This window comes from Bombyx mandarina, chromosome 22 (genome assembly GCF_030267445.1).
Source record: "Bombyx mandarina strain Sakado chromosome 22, ASM3026744v2".
Lineage (NCBI taxonomy): Eukaryota > Metazoa > Arthropoda > Insecta > Lepidoptera > Bombycidae > Bombyx > Bombyx mandarina.
The window spans coordinates 13,536,881-13,557,249 of record NC_143228.1 but is presented as its reverse complement, the minus strand read 5'-3'; the positions used below and the strand labels follow the sequence as shown (position 1 = coordinate 13,557,249).

At 34.3% G+C, this 20,369-nt stretch overlaps 3 protein-coding genes across 3 annotated transcripts; 2 read left to right on the top strand and 1 right to left on the bottom strand.

The window, feature by feature from the left end:
* Positions 1–1,236: 1,236 nt before the first annotated feature.
* Positions 1,237–4,079, top strand: LOC114250490 (uncharacterized). The gene is made up of 5 exons (XM_028184378.2): positions 1,237–2,190; positions 2,520–2,679; positions 3,309–3,364; positions 3,646–3,766; positions 3,928–4,079. Exons 1-5 carry the CDS (start codon positions 1,999–2,001, stop codon positions 4,032–4,034), a joined length of 636 nt encoding a protein of 211 aa, XP_028040179.2. The 5' UTR covers positions 1,237–1,998; the 3' UTR covers positions 4,035–4,079.
* Positions 4,080–4,126: 47 nt separating this feature from the next.
* On the bottom strand, positions 4,127–11,412 carry vimar (visceral mesodermal armadillo-repeats). Its single transcript, XM_028184379.2, has 7 exons — positions 10,695–11,412; positions 9,879–10,625; positions 9,296–9,463; positions 8,532–8,714; positions 7,731–7,997; positions 7,302–7,465; positions 4,127–6,717 (listed from the first exon to the last, which is right to left on the bottom strand). Exons 1-7 carry the CDS (start codon positions 10,699–10,701, stop codon positions 6,289–6,291), a joined length of 1,965 nt encoding a protein of 654 aa, XP_028040180.2. The 5' UTR covers positions 10,702–11,412; the 3' UTR covers positions 4,127–6,288.
* Positions 11,413–12,030: 618 nt separating this feature from the next.
* LOC114250488 (uncharacterized) lies at positions 12,031–14,201 on the top strand. The gene is made up of 3 exons (XM_028184376.2): positions 12,031–12,146; positions 13,201–13,402; positions 14,019–14,201. Exons 1-3 carry the CDS (start codon positions 12,031–12,033, stop codon positions 14,178–14,180), a joined length of 480 nt encoding a protein of 159 aa, XP_028040177.2. The 3' UTR covers positions 14,181–14,201.
* The last annotated feature ends 6,168 nt before the right edge of the window (positions 14,202–20,369 follow it).

Genomic DNA, 20,369 nt, shown 5'->3' with positions numbered 1-20,369 from the left:
ATATAATAGTTGAATAGGAAATAAATACCTTTACGGAGACTTATTTACAACGATCATATTTGAGAAATCAGTAAAATGTTTTAAAGTGATGCGTATATTTATGTATCTTATTATCCAAGCAAATATACAATTTGGTTAAACTTTCCTTTATGGTCCGTCGATTTTTGGGTCTGGATGGGAGGGGGGTAAGGGTTTACCCCTGCACCATTCCCACCCCGCGGAACCCCATGGTTATGAAGATATTCACGGTTAATGTTTTGAGGTTAGAATAGCACTATTTAGTCAAAATAGGGTTAAAATTTAGATGAGGGCCCATCAATTTTTGAGTCGAGAGGGAGGGAAGTAAGGGCTAACCCCCTGCACCATCCCCACTCCGCGGAACTCCATGGTTATGAAGATATCCACGGTTAATGTTTTGAGGTTAAAATAGCACTATTTAGTCAACATAGAGTTAAAATTTCAATTATGATCCATTATTTTTGAGTCGAGGAAGGAGGGGTGTGAGGGCTTACTACTGCGCCGTCACCAAGTCGCAGATCCCCATGGTTAATTTTTTTGATCAAAATTGCATTATTTAGTCAAACTCGAAGGGAGCTTAAGTTTGAATCCGTCTTATCTCGGGCGCTGCGGGAAGAGCAATCCTTCCGCCCTTGCGTGCCGAAGCACGGTCACTCGTGCTCTGCTGCGCACTGTTTCCGTGCTCCGTCACAGCAGGCGAGGACTGCTCTCCCTCCGCGCCTCCGGTATTTTTAAAAACACTAGGGGTAGGGCAGACAAGACCAAGTGGAAAGTCGGGTGCTCTGATTCGGTTTTCGATATTTTTTGAATATTTATGCAATTTTATTACCAAAACACGAGCAATTTTACTATTTTTTATTTAATAGTAATAAATAAAAAATTGTAAAAAAAATTATTTAATAAAAAAAATATTTAATTTTAATATGTATTTAAAAATATATTTTATTACAGACAGATAAAAAGACGCTATAAAAAAAATGCGTCATTTCACGTTCCGTTCCACAGTGTAAACAAAATTTTGTTACTTTTTGTGTGAAAACGTCAATATAATTGCTTCTTACAGCAACAATTGCTGTGCACACTAATTATAAACAAATTTACTATGTGAATATATTAAAATAATAAAATAAAAATAAAATAATAATATATTTCGGTAAAAACATGACATCAAATTTAATAAAATTCACGTTTACCGTGAACGGAACGTGAAACGTCAACTATGACTTGACGATTTTTCTAATTTAAATGGAAACTTTAAAAATGTTTAACTCGTAAACCATACTTCTACCGTCTTCGCAACTTAAAATTTTGCAAAAAGCTTTCTATTTAGGAGCACTATATACAAAAAAATTGTGAACTTCGAAATCGACGGACCACAAAGGAAAGCTTAGCCTAAATTAATTACAATCTGAGGTAGGCAAAGAATCTGTACTACCTGTTGGTGGGATATTGCCTCCGGACCCGGCAGACTCCGAACATGTTAAGTGTATATAATCTCTGCTCCGAACTACTGGGGTATCTCGATACACTAGCGGCACCGCCTCGGCGGCCTTATTGGCAACCGTACTCAGGTGACTAGTGTTTCAGAACCTTCATTTCGCCTCGAAGACTCCGTTGGACGGGAGTCCTTGGGGTAAGGTGCATCTGGTTGCAGTGTTAACGCGGTAACCTCATGACCTGGCCCTGGTTCTGACCTCGAAGGGGATAAGACGCTTGGAAGAAAGTGTTGGGGAGTCGCTTAGTGGGTAGGGCCCTAAATACCATCATTGGGCCCGAGCCCACTCACACAAACAAGCCTCTTTCAATTTCCGAACGATAATAAGGCTAACAAAAAAAATCATGAATTTGAAATTAGAATACAAATAGTGTAGGTGCTATGCTTCCTTTGCCTAGGCAATCCCTAATAAAGAAAAAAGCCAATGAAAAAAAGCGTATTCTTTCTTAATATTTTATTGTTATGACATTTGAAAATTTGAAATTATGGCTGATATAGACATTCGAGATCTGAGAAAGCAGTGTATTCAAAGCTTGATCTCGACTGCGGAAAATGTCGCTAAATATTTGCAAGAGGACAAGGAAGACAATTATGAAAAACTTAAGATGTACATGGAAAACTACTGCTTATTGGAAATAGAACAAGAAGTTGCTGAGCAGGCTTTAGAGGCAGCAAAGGTTTGTTGAAAAAGTACGATTTTATCGTTTTCAATTTAAGTAAATTCTATGTAACAACAAAGCTAATAATAAAAAAAAACTAGTTGTGTGTAATATATACATAATATTTCAAAAAATATTCAACACGTTTTCAACATTTTTTCTGAAACAGAACATAGTATAACATAGAACAGCATAGCGCAATTAATTCGTTTGTACATATAATTAACGATAATGTTTTTTAGCGAATCATTATTACTTCATTAGCGGAAAAACATAGGGCAATCTTTTACATTTTTTATAAAATACTAAGAAATTAAGAATCTAAAAATTCTTCGTTTAAATTCTAGGCAGATACTAACATATCAAACATAAATACACTCCAAGAAAGATTCGAGGATGGCCTGAAAACTCTTTCACAGAACAGAATTAATCCTAACAGCCATAGATACATGCAAGAATTAAAGACTAGATATGAAAGTGGATTACAAAGTGTATCTTCATCAGGGCGTGAGTATTGGATCTAAATATAGTTTAATATGATATTACTGGGTAACCAACTATTCAGTATTATGAGTAGTGAAACTCCATTCAACTTTCAAACAATACCAAAATATGAAAATAAACTACCAATCAGTATTGACATGAATTGAATTCTGTTTTTCTTAAATGGAAGTTCATCTTTATAATAGAATGAGTAGGTAATTAATTTCCATTTTTTATTTGTAACTAGGGAATTGTTACTACTATAAGACTATTTATAAATATATTGTAATGCAGGATAGGCTTACTATTTCCTTAACACAAACAAATAATTGTTTTTTTATCTCGCCATTGTAGGCATATGGGCCATGGTTACCATCACTCATGATCGTAAGCAATACCAGGGGCACAGCCAAGATGCTGCCAAGCTGCAACCGCTGAATACTCTATGCACACATAATTTGAGAGGGATATGACATAAGCACTCAGGAATGCTGAAGAATGCTGAGAAATGGGGGACTTGCTGCATTGACTGACTTTAATGTTAATATTATTTTTTATTTCTTTCTTTTGATAATCAGCTCTGCTGCTTTCTGAATATATTCAGGAAAAAATCGCACCCTGTTAAAGTGTAAATTTAATATAAAACATTTTAGTTACAGAAAACCTGAATGAATCTGATATAGCTATTGTCCAAACAAATGAGCAGTTTGTAAGTATTATTCCAATATAATTGTATTATTTTAATAGGTATAATTTGATTATATTGATTTGTAAAGAAATAAATAACCCATATATACACCCACCTATATAACAACAATAAAGCTTGTACAGTAATTACTCAAAGTTCATTCAAATGTGAAAAATATCTCAGAAAATGAGATTCTCGAACCTCTATAAAAGCTTCTTTCAGTCTATCTGAAATTTCAGTTTTATTTTTAATATGTAAAATTTTCTGCTAGATTTTAAAATTTTACAATTTTCGATTTTCAGCTAGATCCAATTACCAAAAAACATATATCAGATCCAGTGAAGAATACAATGTGTGGCCATGTGTATGAAAGAGAGACTATTTTGAATCTCATAAGAAGGAAGCATAGAATCAGATGTCCAGGTAATTCTTCAATTGGTTATAATTGTCTCATCAGTCTAGTGATCAGTGATTCGAAATATTGTACTCTAACAGTTCAGGTTCAGTCATTGATTAGGTGATTGAAAATAAACTTACTTTTGCTTACAACCACCACTAGTTAATTTTACAATTTTACTTTGCAGTTGCGGGATGTGCCAATCCAGAAAGCATTCAAGAAAACCATCTACTGGAAGATGAAGAATTGAGATTTAGATTATCATTGTCGCAACACTCGACCATGATACATTAAGTTCATTTAATAATATAATAAATGTGAATTGACAAAAAAGGTATTTGTTTATTTTATTTGGTTATTTATTATCATCAGATTAAAATGAAATACATTTAAGATAAATTTATTTCACAAAAAGATACAGAGGAATTGGGTTTGTGATTAATCATATTGCATTGTTCAATGTTCTGAGTGCAAGAATTGGGTGACATTAAAATGCGTTAAAATTTTTTTTACACAACAAGTACATACGTATTTCTGTTTGGATATATTATATACATAAAATGTATTTAATATTAAATGTTTTCCCATAAAACAGTCAAAATCAATAACTGCGGTCACACATTCAGAGCAGGGCATTTATTATACAAAGTATAAACAAGTAAAATGCTACAAATAAAAATAAATATCTAAGTATTTAATTGAGACACTATTTATAAAGAATTAAAAATAAGTTACACATACAAATTTTCAACAATAACTTTAGCCGTGCTCTAGTTATAATATCTAATTTGGTCGCTTTTTATTTTACACAAATTCAAGAATGAATTGCACCTACTATTTATACTGATACTGATTAAACCATTATCCGTCAAGCCTTTAGGCTAGAGTAAAAATGCGCACGCAGACCACTTGTCAATGGTATTGCTATCTCTTTTTCAGATAGTAAGAGAGTGAACAGGATAGTTGTATATCTCAGAGATCAGTCCACCTTTAATATTTCTCAGCTTAGAACTACACAAGTTGTGTTTGTTTTTTAAACACGTTTACTATCTTAGAAGCGGATTAACTACGTATATAAGTGCACAATAGGGTCTTAAAACATCGTGAGAATAATATAAATCTTAAAGATATTTTTTAATTGCACAATTCTTAACTGTTCTGAAATTTCTTGCACCAAGGTAAGCAATAAACGTGTAAAGATATTTGAAAACCGCTTTAGTAATAATAATGATTTATCTAATAGCAAATCGTAACTTTGGCACCAAACACAACAAAATATTTAGAAATAACTGATGTTTCTATGCAAAATAATTATAAGTGGCAACTTAAAAACAAAGTCAACATACACAAGTACGTGGTACAATAATCTATATTAAATTACTTAAGCTATGCCACAATAATTCGCATACAAAGATAATAAAAACATTAATCTACATTGTACATTGAGTATTAAGTATAACTATTTCTTTGTATTCATTGCAGAACTAATAGTTGTGTTTCTTTATATGAATTTTACGTTTTTTAGAGTAGGTAGGCAGCGGCTTGGCTCTACCCCTGGCATTGCTGAGGTCCATGAGCGACGGTAACCACTTACCATCAGGTGGGACGTATGCTCGTCTGCCTGCTCGCGCAATGAAAAAAGGTGGAAATCGTATAGACGAAGATAATCATCAAGATACGTATAGTAGAATTCCTTGTATCGCGTGGATATTTTACAGCAACACGTTGTCTCGAAAGAGCGTATTTGGCGCAAAATTGTTCAACACGCGTACGCGTTTGTGCAAAAGGAATCGCGACGAACTCGCTCAATCTGGGCAAGACTTTAAAACTGACCAGTTGACTCTTTCTACCATTTTGTTATAGTACTTAATGGTCCCCCTACAAAGGTCAATATTAATTCATCTTATTACTCAAATAATATATTCAAATTGAAATTACTTTTTTGCTATCAGCGGTAAACCCTCTTTGGTGTATTGGAGTGCGCATGTAATATAAAATGGTACTTCAATCAGTTGACAAAAGCTTCCACGATTCAAATGCCTACCCTAGGACACAAACAGATTCAACTCAAAGCTAATAAAATTATTACCGAAACTATAATTTGTACCACTTCACTGAATACAAATTCTGGAATGTATTATTTCTTGAATACACGTAAAATATTTAAGGTAGCAATATTTAGACGCAAATAGATTTTGCAATACATTTAATAAAACACTTTTTTTTTTAACTATGACTAGATAACATTAAAAGCTTATTAAAGAATTACATCTATAGTAGTTTTTTTTAATGACAGTAAATACCTACATGAAATTATTTTCATGATTTGGATAGAGGTCACTGGGTAATATATTCGAGAAACTATTTTTTTAATATTACCTCCAAATCATCTACTTGGAAGTGAGTTACATCAAGATAATACTTAAAAATCGAATTGCTTCAACTAAACCATAAAATCTATTATGAAAATAGTAAATGCGAATATAAATTCGAAAGTCATCATCCGAAATGAATTTTGGAATCGAAAAATAAAACAATCGTGTTTTTTTTAATCTTTCCCATTGTCTGAGATAGCTGCGATTACACCAGTAATACAATTCTTAAGATCCTCGCTCAGATCCTGCCTGGATTCAGCGAACTTCTTCAAGGACTCTGTCACTTTAGCCTCCTTATAATCGAGAGCTAATTTATTCTTCTTCGAAGTGATGTCTAGGAAGGCGAGAAGGTTCTCCGCAACCTCGACGGGCATTTTAGCGCAGTTCGTATCGACTAGTATGGAAACGTGCTTACCGATTTCCGACTTAATCAACTGAGAGATAAAGCTTTTTTCATAATCGAATTCTGGATGTTCACTCGAGGGAGAAATATTTTTTAATGTTTCAATAGCTAATAGCGTCAGAGCGAGAATGGCTTCGTTCTGCATTAGCGAGTGACTGGCCACCAGCATATTGACTAAACTGGATATACAGCCCTCCACCTGAAAATATATTTTCATAATGAGGCCGTCAACGCAAAAGTGGCATAAGCTTAACATAGTTAGTATGGATATGAGATTTGAATTTATTTTTACAATACCTACGTGCAAAAATAAAATTTCCAAAACCATCTGTTATCTATGGGTAAAACTAGGGATAGGCCGGTTTTGCATCAAACTTTATTATGTTTTAAATAAATTGCAATATGAAAAATTGTGGGTTAGGCCACTTTTATGTAGACAGCCTTAATTTTACCAATTTTTATTATTACACTTATCACCACTCCATCTATCGTACGCCTATAGCCAGAGTATGTGTAAAACGGTGTATTCTTATTCAATGATGCGAAAATGCGGAGTTTCAAATTGGCGAGAAATACCCTGAGTACTACCGTCCTGCCCATTACTGCTGCGAAATTTTTGCGTTTTGAAGAGCGCACGCACATTTAATTGAAATTTTGACCTCGTGTGTCACTCCCTTAACCATCTGCTATTTACTTCGTTTGTAATTCCAAAAACGTTGCCTATTCCTGACGCATATCAATTCCATGTTCAATATAAAATATAGAAGTGACACGAATAGATACCTCGACGATATTGTGCCAGTAGGGTCCGCGCGTGAGAAGCTTGACGGCCCAGGCAAGCAGGCGGGGCGCCTCCCCCGCCGCGCCCGCGTACTCCCCCGCGTGCCCCCAGCGCGCCACGCAACGCAACGCTGACTTGTGACGGCCCAACAGACGGGCCACACTCTCTGTTACAAATGTGGTACATCAATGTTTTGCGGCAATAAATGGTACCCTAACGTAAATGACCATGGGTGTCTTAAAAGGGTACTAAAGCGGTCTCAAAGATTTCGAGCTCATTATATGATGTGGATGGCAGCATTCAGGTTGTGAAATCTATGCGTTTTGGTAGCCCCTTTAGCCTAGATAGGCCGCGAGCTTGTTTACCTGTGCCATAATAAACAAGCATTCTGTTTTAAAAGTAAAATAGTTATTCATAGACAGTTTTATTACCTTGACCATCAACAAGCATCCTAATGGCAGCCAGAAGTTTGTAAGCTACATGATGATCTTCTACCGAAAGCAATGCCCCCAGCAACGTAGGCGCAGCTCTTCCCTGAGCCGCTATTATCCTTTTATTCGCCACAGGCACAGTAAGGTTCCGGAGAGCGGACAATATAGCATGCTGGATCTTTGTGATGGTTACAGGTTCTATCGGATGTAACACGTTATGTTCCTTTTGCATTTGAACTCCGAAACTTACATATACATCAAAGAGATCTGCAAATTGGACACACATAAAAATATATCAACAAACATAAAATTTGTGTACTTGGAAAACATTGCATGATGAGACATATAGTAAGCTTTGCATAGGTAGGTATCCTGTATATTTCGGTGGTGAAATAATCATACATTACAGTTTGAAACGTGGGATAGATATTATACAATTGCAACTGTGACCTCCATGTCTCATGTTGGGTGACACCATTTACTTTATGATGCCTTAAGACTTCAGTAATCAGTTATAAAATGAGGTGTGAGTTTGACTAAAATACTTATTTATCCATAGCCATTGCTTAACTCTGGTCACTTAGCATATCAGGCTATTTAGTGCCTTTTCACGATTCTCCAGTGCTCCTTGTAAATTTTTTGTTTGTTCCATATATAGCCAAACTACTAATTATGTCTATGTATATGTTGACTCTAACCTTGGCCAAAATATTACAGGTAGCCAGTACACCTACAGTACACTAAAGCAAAGTAATGGTGGAAATTAAATTTATTATTCTAATTAAAAATTTGTTCACATACCCAACAATTTATCATATATCTTATCGTCCATCATCTGTGCACAATAGTCATCTTGTCTGGCAAAGTTTCCAATAGCAAGGACACCTGTAGTTATTAGGTGGTAGTTAGTGTGCTCCAGCCATTTTACCATTGAGATATAAACTTCACCGAGACCTTTGTTGTATAGTATGTGCATTGCTTCATCTGCATAAGTAATAGAGTATTCACTTAAATATTTTATTTATTTTCTACTAGTTTACGCCAATAGCGTCACTTCACTAAATTTTAAGTTAGGTTAACTGTAACTATACTCAACAGTGGAATAAAAGTAGTCTACATTCGTTTCTCAGGGCTCAAGCTATATCCATACTGATTTTTTGTAAAATTGTTTTTTTGTAAAAATCAGTAAATAAGTTCTACAAATGCTATTATAGCATATCATATAGCTATTTATGTAAGCATTACATTTGCTTGACAAAATCCTAAGAATATCCTTAAGATTTAATAATCTTTAAAAAAAATTGATTGTGCTGAAAACTAAGCAAATTTGTATTGCACTTATTTTAATCAATAATAGCTAATGCTAAGCAACAATAATAGGATTGACAAACAGTACCTAACTATATTTCGTTTGTTAATGACATCTTGTCAAAATAAGATGTTTAAAGAAAAAGTTAAAATGACATAAGTTAGCAAACAGACACTCTAAATCACCATTTGCCCGTTTGCAATAAGTCATTCATTCATGCCCATTTATTTAAAATATCTCAATCATTTAGGTATACCTCCAGTCAAAACAATGACTATTAAATCACAAGCTTGCTTCAGGATGGCCTCAACATCAGATTGATCTGCATCAAGTTCTCCGTGATCAAACTTTTGCATTAGCTGTTCAATACGAGAACAAACTACTTGGATACCACCATGTTTTGCTATTAAGGTCTTTACAGAATCTGAAAAGGTAATATGTGATCTACTGTACTTAACAATCTTTGTCACTTAAGCTATTTGAGAAGGATAATACAAGATCGCTGGTGGAAGCTGGGGTATACAAAGGCTCACATAAGTTTGAAATACAATTTCATATTAAAATGTATTATAAAGTATGAAGGGGTGAGAGTTTGTTTTTCTTATACCTATTGGACTTTATTATGACATCATTTATATTTCAACATTTTTCAATTATCTGTAATGCTTTAATGTATTTAATTATTTTTATTAAAGAGTATCTTTTAAGTGTAATCATTTTCCTTGAACTGCTGTGAAAAATGTTATGACATAATGTTATTTTTTTGTTGAGATTTCAGCTCAGTTAACATAATAATAAATGTAAATATCTCAGTTATCATAATAATAATGATGATTTACCATGCTCAGCTTGGGCATGAAGTATATCGAGGCATAACTCCGAAACATCAATATCAGCAGTATTAGTTAGGACTTTCAAAACCCCTGCATTAATTTCATCACTGTACAATATTTCTGTGTCATTTTCGTTGATAAGAGATAATAAGGAAAGCAAAGCACAAACAGCATCTTCATCAATTTCCTCTTTCTCTAACTCCTGAATGACAACCATTTGAAGCATTTCAACTACTCCACCATCAACCATTGCATTTGTGAATTCTTGACCACCGATCGCAAAATTTAATAAAGTTTTAAATGCATACATGCTTAATTGACTGTGGGTACTGAAATAGTTTTTCATTAGATTTATTATGATGGGAACACCTCCACATTCCAAGATTATCTTTCTTGACGAGTCACAGTCACAGCACAAGTTCCCGAGAGCTCGAAAGCACTGTTTTATTAACGCAGCATTTTCGGTAGTTATTTCTTTTTGCAGAATATCTAGAATGGGGCTGATTATCTCTTTCTGAGAATATGTTCGACGTTTCTCGTCGCATTTAACGAGCTCTGATATGGCTTCGGCAGTCAGGAGTACTATCTCTTGGTCGTTGCTCTTTATTAAAGTCTTGACGCATGAAGAAACATCAAATTCATAGTCTTTTCCTTTTTTAATTATTTCACTTAATTTCGACTTTAGTTCTTTCACATTACTTATATTTTGAATAACCAACGTTTCTAAGGAAATAGATTTCGTTGCTGAACATTCTAAAAGTACAGATCGATATTTAATTGCGATTAACTACAGGTTAAAAGATTTCTATTAAAAAAGCTTACCATCCATATTGCTGAGGATTATAATACTACTTTATACACCCAAACACAACTTAAGAGTTATTTTATATCAATACGGTTAAATGCATAGTTTATATTAATATGAAACGTATGGGGATAGTTTTCAATTAAATATTTTTTCTTAAATTTAAATTGATCAATTTAAAATGTTTTCGGATTCTGTCAGTCAATTAATATAGAAGTTAATCGATGTCTCATGTCAATAAGCGACACTGAAAGTCTTTGTTACGTCAAAAATGTGATGGATAAAGCAAAAGAATCTAGAATCAATAAACATCTTTTGTTTGTAGTTTAAAAATATAGATTTATATTCATAAAGAATTAAAAAAAAAAAATTAGATATATTTTGTAAGCACCATATGAATGAATTTTTTGTAAAACTTAAACTTCATTTGGTGTTATACTTTTCATATTGCACGAAAACTAATAGCTTGATGACGTGTGATTGAAATACCATCCATATAAATACGAGATATTTTTACTAGTTGATTAGTTAGTCAGTGAAAACTATAGCTCTCGCTGACCAACTACCCAAAGGCTTAATCAGAATGTTTGCTAATTCAATGAGTAATAATAACATTGTTTGGCTAACAGTTTATTAAATTATGAGGTTAGACAAGTATTTACCGCCATTTTTTCCCCTGCATATTCACTGATAGCCTTAAAGCGGGAGCACACGATGCGTTGCACGATGCACTGCAAAAATTTCAACGTATCGGCGGGCACATGACAGCATGACCGCTATTCCAGTCTATTCCAGCTTCACACGGAGGGGTTACCGCCATATCTTTAGCACAAAGCATTCAATCTACCCGCTGGAAGAGTATGTAGATTTAAATACAATTTTTTAAACCTTAATTCGAAGTATGCTACGATATTCATTTTTTGCTATTTATGGGTTCCGAATAATACTGTTAATCATTCAACACCAAAGTGGTTGTAAACTTGTCTGCAAACGAAGCTTCGAACCTTTTACCTCTCGAATGACATGCACTAAGACATTACAAAGGCCACGACACGCGTAGCCAATGAACGAAACGACTAGATTATGAATTCTGATTTTTACGAACCATGTTAAGTTTATAATTATTTTCGAAGTTATTGTTTCCTTCGACCTTCAATTTCAATTTTACAACTACCATATGGTTAGATGATCGTAGGCGTACGGTTATAAAACACGTAAATCAAAATGCAGGGTATAGTGGCAGCATAAAATACCACAGACGCGTAATATTTTACAATAGAATTCATGTTTTTCGCCATAAATAAAAATTGTTGATCTTTTTTTTCACACTTCGATGCGTAGAATAGTAACAACATGAAAAATTATTTACTATTGTTTATTGCTTTTTGTTCTATGTTACGGGAGTTTGGTTCAAATCAAACTTTTTTTTATGAGAGGATGCATAATTTTGAATTAGGTCAGCGCATCATGTAAGTACATATTAACTGAGTTAAAGCAAAAAATACAATTTCACTGTTTTTTTATAAATTGACTTTAGATATCTTCCTAGGTCAGAAGATCTTACCTTAAAATAGTAGTAGAAACAGGAATACGAATAGTGCTATTTCAAACAACAAACGTCAACATTATTGGGTACTATTTTCTCCCTATATTCCCCTAAATTCCATTCTTGGGCGGTGTTAAATAGGTGTGTTGTTAGTTAGCCTGGGTTGCTTATAATATTCCTGGTTCGAAGCTGTATGCGTTCCAGTTTGAATAGTGAGTTAATGGTATTTCAAAGTACATTGAACTCTTGTCTCAAGTTAGAGTCTATGGTAACAGCTATGCTATTTTTTTATTGTTCAGTCGTCATAACCTAAAGCTTAGGCTGTCTACTTTTATACCTACCAGTATAACACAATTTTAAGGCTAGGCAGCGGCTTGGCTCTTCCCCTGGCATTGCCGACGTCCATGAGCGACGGTAACCACTCACCATCAGCTAAGGCGAGCGCCTGCCTACAAGGGCAATAAAAAAAACAGAGAGTATACCTCGTAGGTTTTTTCATTCCATAGATGGTTGGGTGTACGCCCACCTGGTTTTAAGTAGTTACCGGAGCCCATAAACAGCTATAACGTAAATGCCGACACCCACTTTGAGATATGAGTTCTGAGGTCTCAGTTTTTACAGCGCAACGGCTGCCCCGCCCTTCCAACCGAAACACATTACTGCTTCACGGCAGAAATAGGCAGGGTGATGGTACCTACCCGTCCGGACTCACAAGACGTCCTACCACCAATAATTAGGCAAATTATAATTTTGCGGGTTTGATTTTTATTACACGAAGTTATTTCTTCACCGTGGAAATCTATCGTGAGCATTTGTTGCGTTTCATTGCAATAATTGGAAGAATCACGATTCGTATAAACAAAGGAACGACACAGAAGAATAAGAAAAGATCTAGCGTAGGCAGCAGTCTTTTCATATAACCTACAACTTAGATTTAATTTTATTTAGGTTTTATTTAAATATTTATAAAATTTCAGCCCGAGTTTCGATAGTCGTTACGCTTTTCCGGAGCCAATACCAATTAAAAAATCAGTAATAGAGAATTTGAATGCCGCCTATCAAAATATGTATCAAGGCTTAAGACAAACAAATGACACGAGAGTTTACAAAAAAAGGTTTGATTACTCGCCTAAAGAAGTAGGACAGCATGTCTTCTTTGAAGAGATATTTGATTGCATAGTAAGTTTTCATAAATATTTATAATTATTAAAGAACATAATATTGAATGAAACTTGGTCGTTGTCGATAGGCTGCTTTGATAGGCTACGCCCTGCCTATTTCTACCGTGAAGCAGTAATGCGTTTCGGTTTGAAGGGTGGGGCAGTCGTTGTAACTATACTTGAGACCTTAGAACTTATATCTCAAGGTGGGTGGCGCATTTATGTTGTAGATGTCTATGGGCTGCTGTAACCACATAACACCAGGTGGGCTGTGAGCTCGTCCACTCATCTAAGCTTTTTTTTTATTGCTTAGATGGGTGGACGAGCACACTGAGACGATCCGACGAGAAACTCAGTGGGTGTATAATATGCCCTATAGACTCCGAAACGGCTGGATCGATTTCGTTGAAGTTTTTAGGAAACCTTCAAAATAGCCTAGCTGGTGATACTGTGAAGATTGATAGCGATCGGACTATAGTTAAGTCAAAGATCAGGTTCGACTAATAATAAATAAAACGACGGGCAACTGATAACAGATTTAATTAAAAACAAAATAAGTTTTGAGACTCCTGAATATAATCATTTAGAATTCGGTTGTTGCTATGTTATATTAATAAGGAGTATTTTTTTGTCAGATCACACATTTGGCAATTGAAACAATGGAAGGTATACCAATAGTGGTGCGCGGAGGTGTCGGTTACCGGTACTTCGTGGTTGTTATCAAAGCAAAGCCTTGGAAACGGCTTAATGGAAGCGTCAGAGCGTATTGTAAAAAAAAATACGACTTTTCAGAATGAAATAAAAACCGACTGGATAAAAAAAGCCAATTCACGGTTCATTTAAAAAAAACAATATTACCGCTGAGACATTTTTTTTTATTGCTTAGATGGGTGGATGAGCTCACAGACCACCTGGTGTTAAGTGGTTACTGAAGCCCATAGACATCTACGACGAAAATGCGCCACCCGCCTTGAGATATAAGTTCTAAGGTCTCAAGTGTAGTTACAACCCTTCAAACCGAAACGCATTACTGCTTCACGGCAAAAATAAGCGGGGCGGTGGTACCTACCCGTGCGGACTCACAAAGATTATAAATTTATAATAAAATTAATTCCAAATTTGAATTTTCTTTGCCCTATCTACCAACAATAAATAAATTGACAGGCAAAACCTAATTTGATTAAACGAGTTAATCGCATGAACTTAGATATACCTACAGACAATCAATCATCTGCAGTACTCAAGATGATACTACATCTAACGTTAATTCATTGAAATATTAAGTCGATTGAACCTATTAACCATACTCTCTTATTCTTTGAATCGGAATCTATGACTGCTACGCAGTAGAAATAGCAAGGATGCCATTACAGACTTAGTCAAACTCATCGAAGGTCACCACTGAATCGGTAATTAATGTTCACGTTCTTATTCGTCAAGAAATTCGAATAAGCATTCTACAATGAGTTACCTATACTAAATATTGCATTAGTTTAGTAAAGTAATCATTATATCACCGTAAATTATAATTTGCCATTATAGCATGTCTTTACGTTTCCGCCAAAAGTCTTAGCCATAGATAATACACGTGTGTATCCACCCATACCCCCGTCGCCTCATTGACACCTGATTTGCGTTATGAATATCACAACGAGTCACAAAAATAGTACTCATTGCACAAAGAAATAATAAAAAACATATTTATTATTGGGAAAAATATAAAGAATAAACATTTTATGTGTAATTAAATTTGATATTCGCGTCAAGGTGTCGAATAGGTATAAAATGATTTATAGTATCTTTATACTTTATTGTATTTAGGAATCCATTTGATTTTGAATAAATTTTGTATTTAAAAAAATCAGAAACAGAATTGAGTGTAGTATTTGCAGAAACAATTCGAATGAAGATATTCGAATAATAGTAGTAATAGTAGTTTATTAGTAAGCCATCATGAGACTAGCTGGGTGATAGATTAATAAGGTAAAGTTAGCATACTTCATATAGCAATGGTGCGCTTCATGCCGGTGAACTTCACACAAGGGCCCTGAAACTGCGATACTTTAAGACAAATATTTTTTTGTATGGAAACTAGCGACATCTTATAGCGGATGCCCCTAAACTTATATGTTGTTAATGATATGGCATTTATATATTGTATAACTAAACACACAAAATAAAAAGAAAACTAATAAATCCAACAAGTCTTTATTGCTTATAGACAAGTCGATTAATTTTTATCAAATTGTGGTTTCACAAAATTTACAAAATCCTTCATTAGAAATAAGTTAAAGGATAGATAATATGTTACTGCTATCAACAGGAGCAATGAGAAACTAATCGAAGAGAGGCCATCTAGTGGCCGACGTCTTTGAAATTTTTTGTTGAGTGCTTGAGTTGCTTATCTACAATTAATTTATGTGTATTATCTATGAGCTTCACATCGTGGATCTGATACAACAATTAGAATAGGGAGGAAATTGAACTTATTTATTGACATTAGGACTTACAGATCGAGAAAATCTTTATGAGAGAAGGTATGTGTCAATATATTTTGTGTTAATTTTGAGGATATGGTTTTTCAACTCAGAGTTATCCTGAAGAATAACATACAAAACACAAGAATGCGCGTGGTGGTGTATTAAAAAGGAGATCCTAAGTCGGGATGAATTAAGACAGTTCTAATTTCTGCGGTTTTCGTTAATATTGTCCATAAATATCTGCCCATAGCCATGGTAGGCTTGATTAAACAAAAATTAAGGTGGAAATCCTATTCGCTTACAAACTTGTAACGCCAAATAAATGTGTTATTGATTTAACTTGTATAACGGAAAATGAAAATCGTTCTAGTTCTAAAAATAGCAACGTCTAAACAACATAATGCCGTTTTTTTAATCACAAACGACCTATTTCAGCTGATCAAACAAATGGTTTACGTCTGATTTATATTGGTATTGGCTATTTTCATTTTCTAGTTCATTACTATTGTGAGTGTTAATGGTTGCGTTTAGATGTTGGAACACAGTATGTAACGGCTAAGTGTTTTTTTTTTTGCATTTTAACGTGTTCCGTAGTAATTTTTTTAATTATATGGGCAAACGGATCTATGATCTATCAGCTTGAATGTCGCCACTCACCTAGAGACATGGGGTCGAAACCTCAACTATAATGTATGAAGTTTGCCTCACCCTGCTGTACACCTTTGAGTTATAGATTTGAAAACTCCTCTGCTTTAAAATAGTTTAATAATCTGGGGGATCGCGTTAATAGCTCCAGTGATGAAAAAAACTAATTGACCTAAACCTCTTTGAATATTTTCGTGGTATTAAAGTATTATTGTGCATACCAACTCACAGTTTATCTAGTAATCGACTGAAACCGTATGATAACCTTCACCTGTTGTCTATTAAAAAAAAGTGTGCGTGTACTTATGTACGCGCGTAAGAAGTTATACTTTATTTTTATTAAATTTATTTCTTTTTATTTATTTATATTTTAATCAATTTGAAAAAAAAAATCGTTTAAACAACATCCTCAAACACGCACATATTGGAAATCCCTTTTCTTGACATCGTATAAATTTGGTAATTCTCGGTACGGTAGGAAAGTTCACCTGCGGCTATATTCAGACTCGCCAAGTTACGTCGGTCGTATTGTAATGAGCGATTTAGTGGGCAACTTCATTCTGTTAATTTTCTGTTACGGTGCGCGCGCATCTAAAATTTCACTCTCATCAAATTTTCATAACGCGCCTATAGAAGTATAACTTCAAAAAACTAAGAAGGGTTTTCGAGATCAAAAAGTTTAGTATCTACTTCTCATTTTCAATGTATATGGAGCGATTTTGTTGAGATCGTATCTTTATTGTATACAGAACCCTACATGTATAGCTTTAACGGGTGCACTTGGCCTTAAATAAGTAGACGTAATGAGTGAATGGCAACAGGTGAAATGTTTTATGAGTTGAATGTGGGTGGATACTGTGTCTAGTGATTCCGCGGAATCGTACATCACTACAGATTTGCGTACCTATATTATTTATTTTTCGATAATCGATAGAATCGTAACTAAGGCGATTACATATTTTTTTTGTGAATTAAATTGATTTGATAGAATCAATAAATCACATATCAGGTATAAAGTACACGAAGTAATATTAAAGTTGTATTTATTTATCAATTTTATTAGCCTATCGATTAGGTATAACGTACTTATAATTTAATCTTTACAATATAATAATACATTAAAACTTTAATAATACTTTATCAACAGATAAGAAAAGACGCCATACATTCAGCGCTGGAATTTTAAAATTGTTCTATCCATTTATTTTGTTTAGGTTTCAAGTGCATTTTATATTAGACTTATACAAATAGGTACTATGTATAAGAATAAAATTGGTGGGTAAAGTTTAAATGCTTCTAATAAGAACCGTTACAGACGAACACATGACACCAAGAATACGCAATCCAAACTATAGTTTAATCTTGCGATTTTTATTGTCATTATTTCCAATATTTCGAGTAATGAACGGTCGAAGGACCATTTAAACGGTCGGTTAGTTCTTTTGTCGTCTATTTTATGCACATAATATGAGAACGGTCAATTCGTTCCTTGTCGTCTTGTTCGTGTCCGTCTTTTAGGAAGTCAAAAAAAGTACTGCCTGCCGCTAGTGACGTACGCCCTCGTTCTATTTTTCTCTTTATCTTTGAATTCTTGTCAAGTGTCTGTCTTAGTCTGTGTCTAGTCGTTGTAGGTCATATGTCCTGTCAAAGAAGTTGCACGCCACGACAAGTAAATTACAGTGCTTGTGGTCACGGTCGATTGACAACCAGTCAGTCAATGCGAGATTGAACCGTAGATTAAAGATTGAACGTACGCCCTCGTTCCATTTCTCTCTTTATTTTTGAATTCTTGTCAAGTGTCTGTCTTAGTCTGTGTCTAGTCGTTCTAGGTCTTATGTCCTGTCAAAGAAGTTGCACGCCACGACAAGTAAATTACAGTGCTTGTGGTCACGGTCGATTGACAACCAGTCAGTCAATGCGAGATTGAACCGTAGATTGAAGATTGAACGTACGCCCTCGTTCCATTTCTCTCTTTATTTTTGAATTCTTGTCAAGTGTTTGTCTTAGTCTGTGTCTAGTCGTTGTAGGTCTTATATCCTGTCAAAGAAGTTGCACGCCACGACAAGTAAATGACAGTGCTTGTGGTCACGGTCGATTGACAACCAGTCAGTCAATGCGAGATTGAACCGTAGATTAAAGATTGAACGTACGCCCTCTTTTTGAATTCTTGTCAAGTGTCTGTCTTAGTCTGTGTCTAGTCGTTGTAGGTCTTATGTCCTGTCAAAGAAGTTGCACGCCACGACAAGTAAATTACAGTGCTTGTGGTCACGGTCGATTGACAACCAGTCAGTAAATGCGAGATTGAACCGTAAAATTAGTTTTAGTTATGTCGACGAGGTGCGAAAACCGAACAAAATATAACGCGAATAACGCTGCTTATAACGCGAATGCAGCCGACCACAAAGTGAGACGTGAGATTACAATAAAAGCTATCCTAGTTTTCAAATTGGGATCGACGATTGCTTCGCGATCGATATAACAAGACGGTGTTGCAGTTTATAAAGAACTAGCCCTAAGACGTAACAGTAATTTTCAGCCTTACTCATGAAGTCTTTACATATATTGATTCTCAAATTTATGTATGACTGATATTCAATAAAAAAATATTAAAGTCTTTAAAATGTTTTTACTGGTGGTAGGACCTGTTGTGTGTCCGCGCGGGTAGGTACCACCGCCCTGCCTATTTCTGCCGTGAAGCAGTAATGCGTTTCGGTTTGAAGGGCGGGGCAGCCGTTGTAAGTATACTGAGACCTTAGAACTTATATCTAAAGATGGGTGGCGCATTTACATTGTAGATGTCTATGGGCTCTAGTAACCACTTAACACCAGGTGGGCTGTGAGTTCGTCCACCTAACTAAGCCATAAAATAATAATAATGTGTGTCTTGAAAATAATGAATTTCATATCTTATTCAATTTATTGTCATTGACGAAGACGTCGTGTAAATTTTCATCGAGACAAAGTGATTCATTCGGTTCTAGCAGGATTGAGCCGGTTTTAGCTAATTCCTAGTAGGTAACTTTCCATAATATAGTATGGATCATATTGATTTTACGACATTAATATTAATACTCGAAAAGTTTTAATATTAGCTATGAGATGACAATAATGATGAAAATTACTATGGAAAGTAGTAAATTGAGCGAGATTTCGTAATTCTATTTATTTAATAACATTTTCATATGCTAATTTCAAACAAATACCTAGTAGATTTTTTTTCTTTATTTTAATAATTATTAATTTAAATGATTAATTTACATTCTGTAAATTGAAAGTACTATTTATGTATATTTTTTGTTAATTGTAACAAATATTTTCGTAGCTGAGCTACTATACAAAGTAAAAAAATTAAGAGAATTATTTTTCTGCAATAAAAATGTCTTTTTTTTTCAATGCATAACTTTCACTTATTGAAGTCTTAAATTCGTTTCCCTAGCTTTATATATTTATTATGTTCCCAGAATTGTAAGGAATCTGGTGCATTCTTCAGTTGTAAGCGACAGGTTGAATAATAAATATTGAACACTATTAATATGATTTATACCCAGTTAAATGACAGACTAGAAACAAAAGGAAAATCAAATGCAGTACCTACATAATTTCTTAGCTCCATCTTCGAAATTTAAAATTTGTTTTTTTTTATGATCTAATCTTGCAGTAACTAAGAAGTTTTAATACCTTAATTTAAGGAATATTTAATTGTCTACTAAATACAATTGATTTCATTAAGCTAGCATTCTTAGTTTCCGAGATTTATAAGTTTTTTTAAGTTATCCGGATTCATTGCTATCAAGTGTAAGACTTCATAGTACCTTGGGACAAAAAGAACTTTATTGTTAAATTCATTCTACCTCATTATTC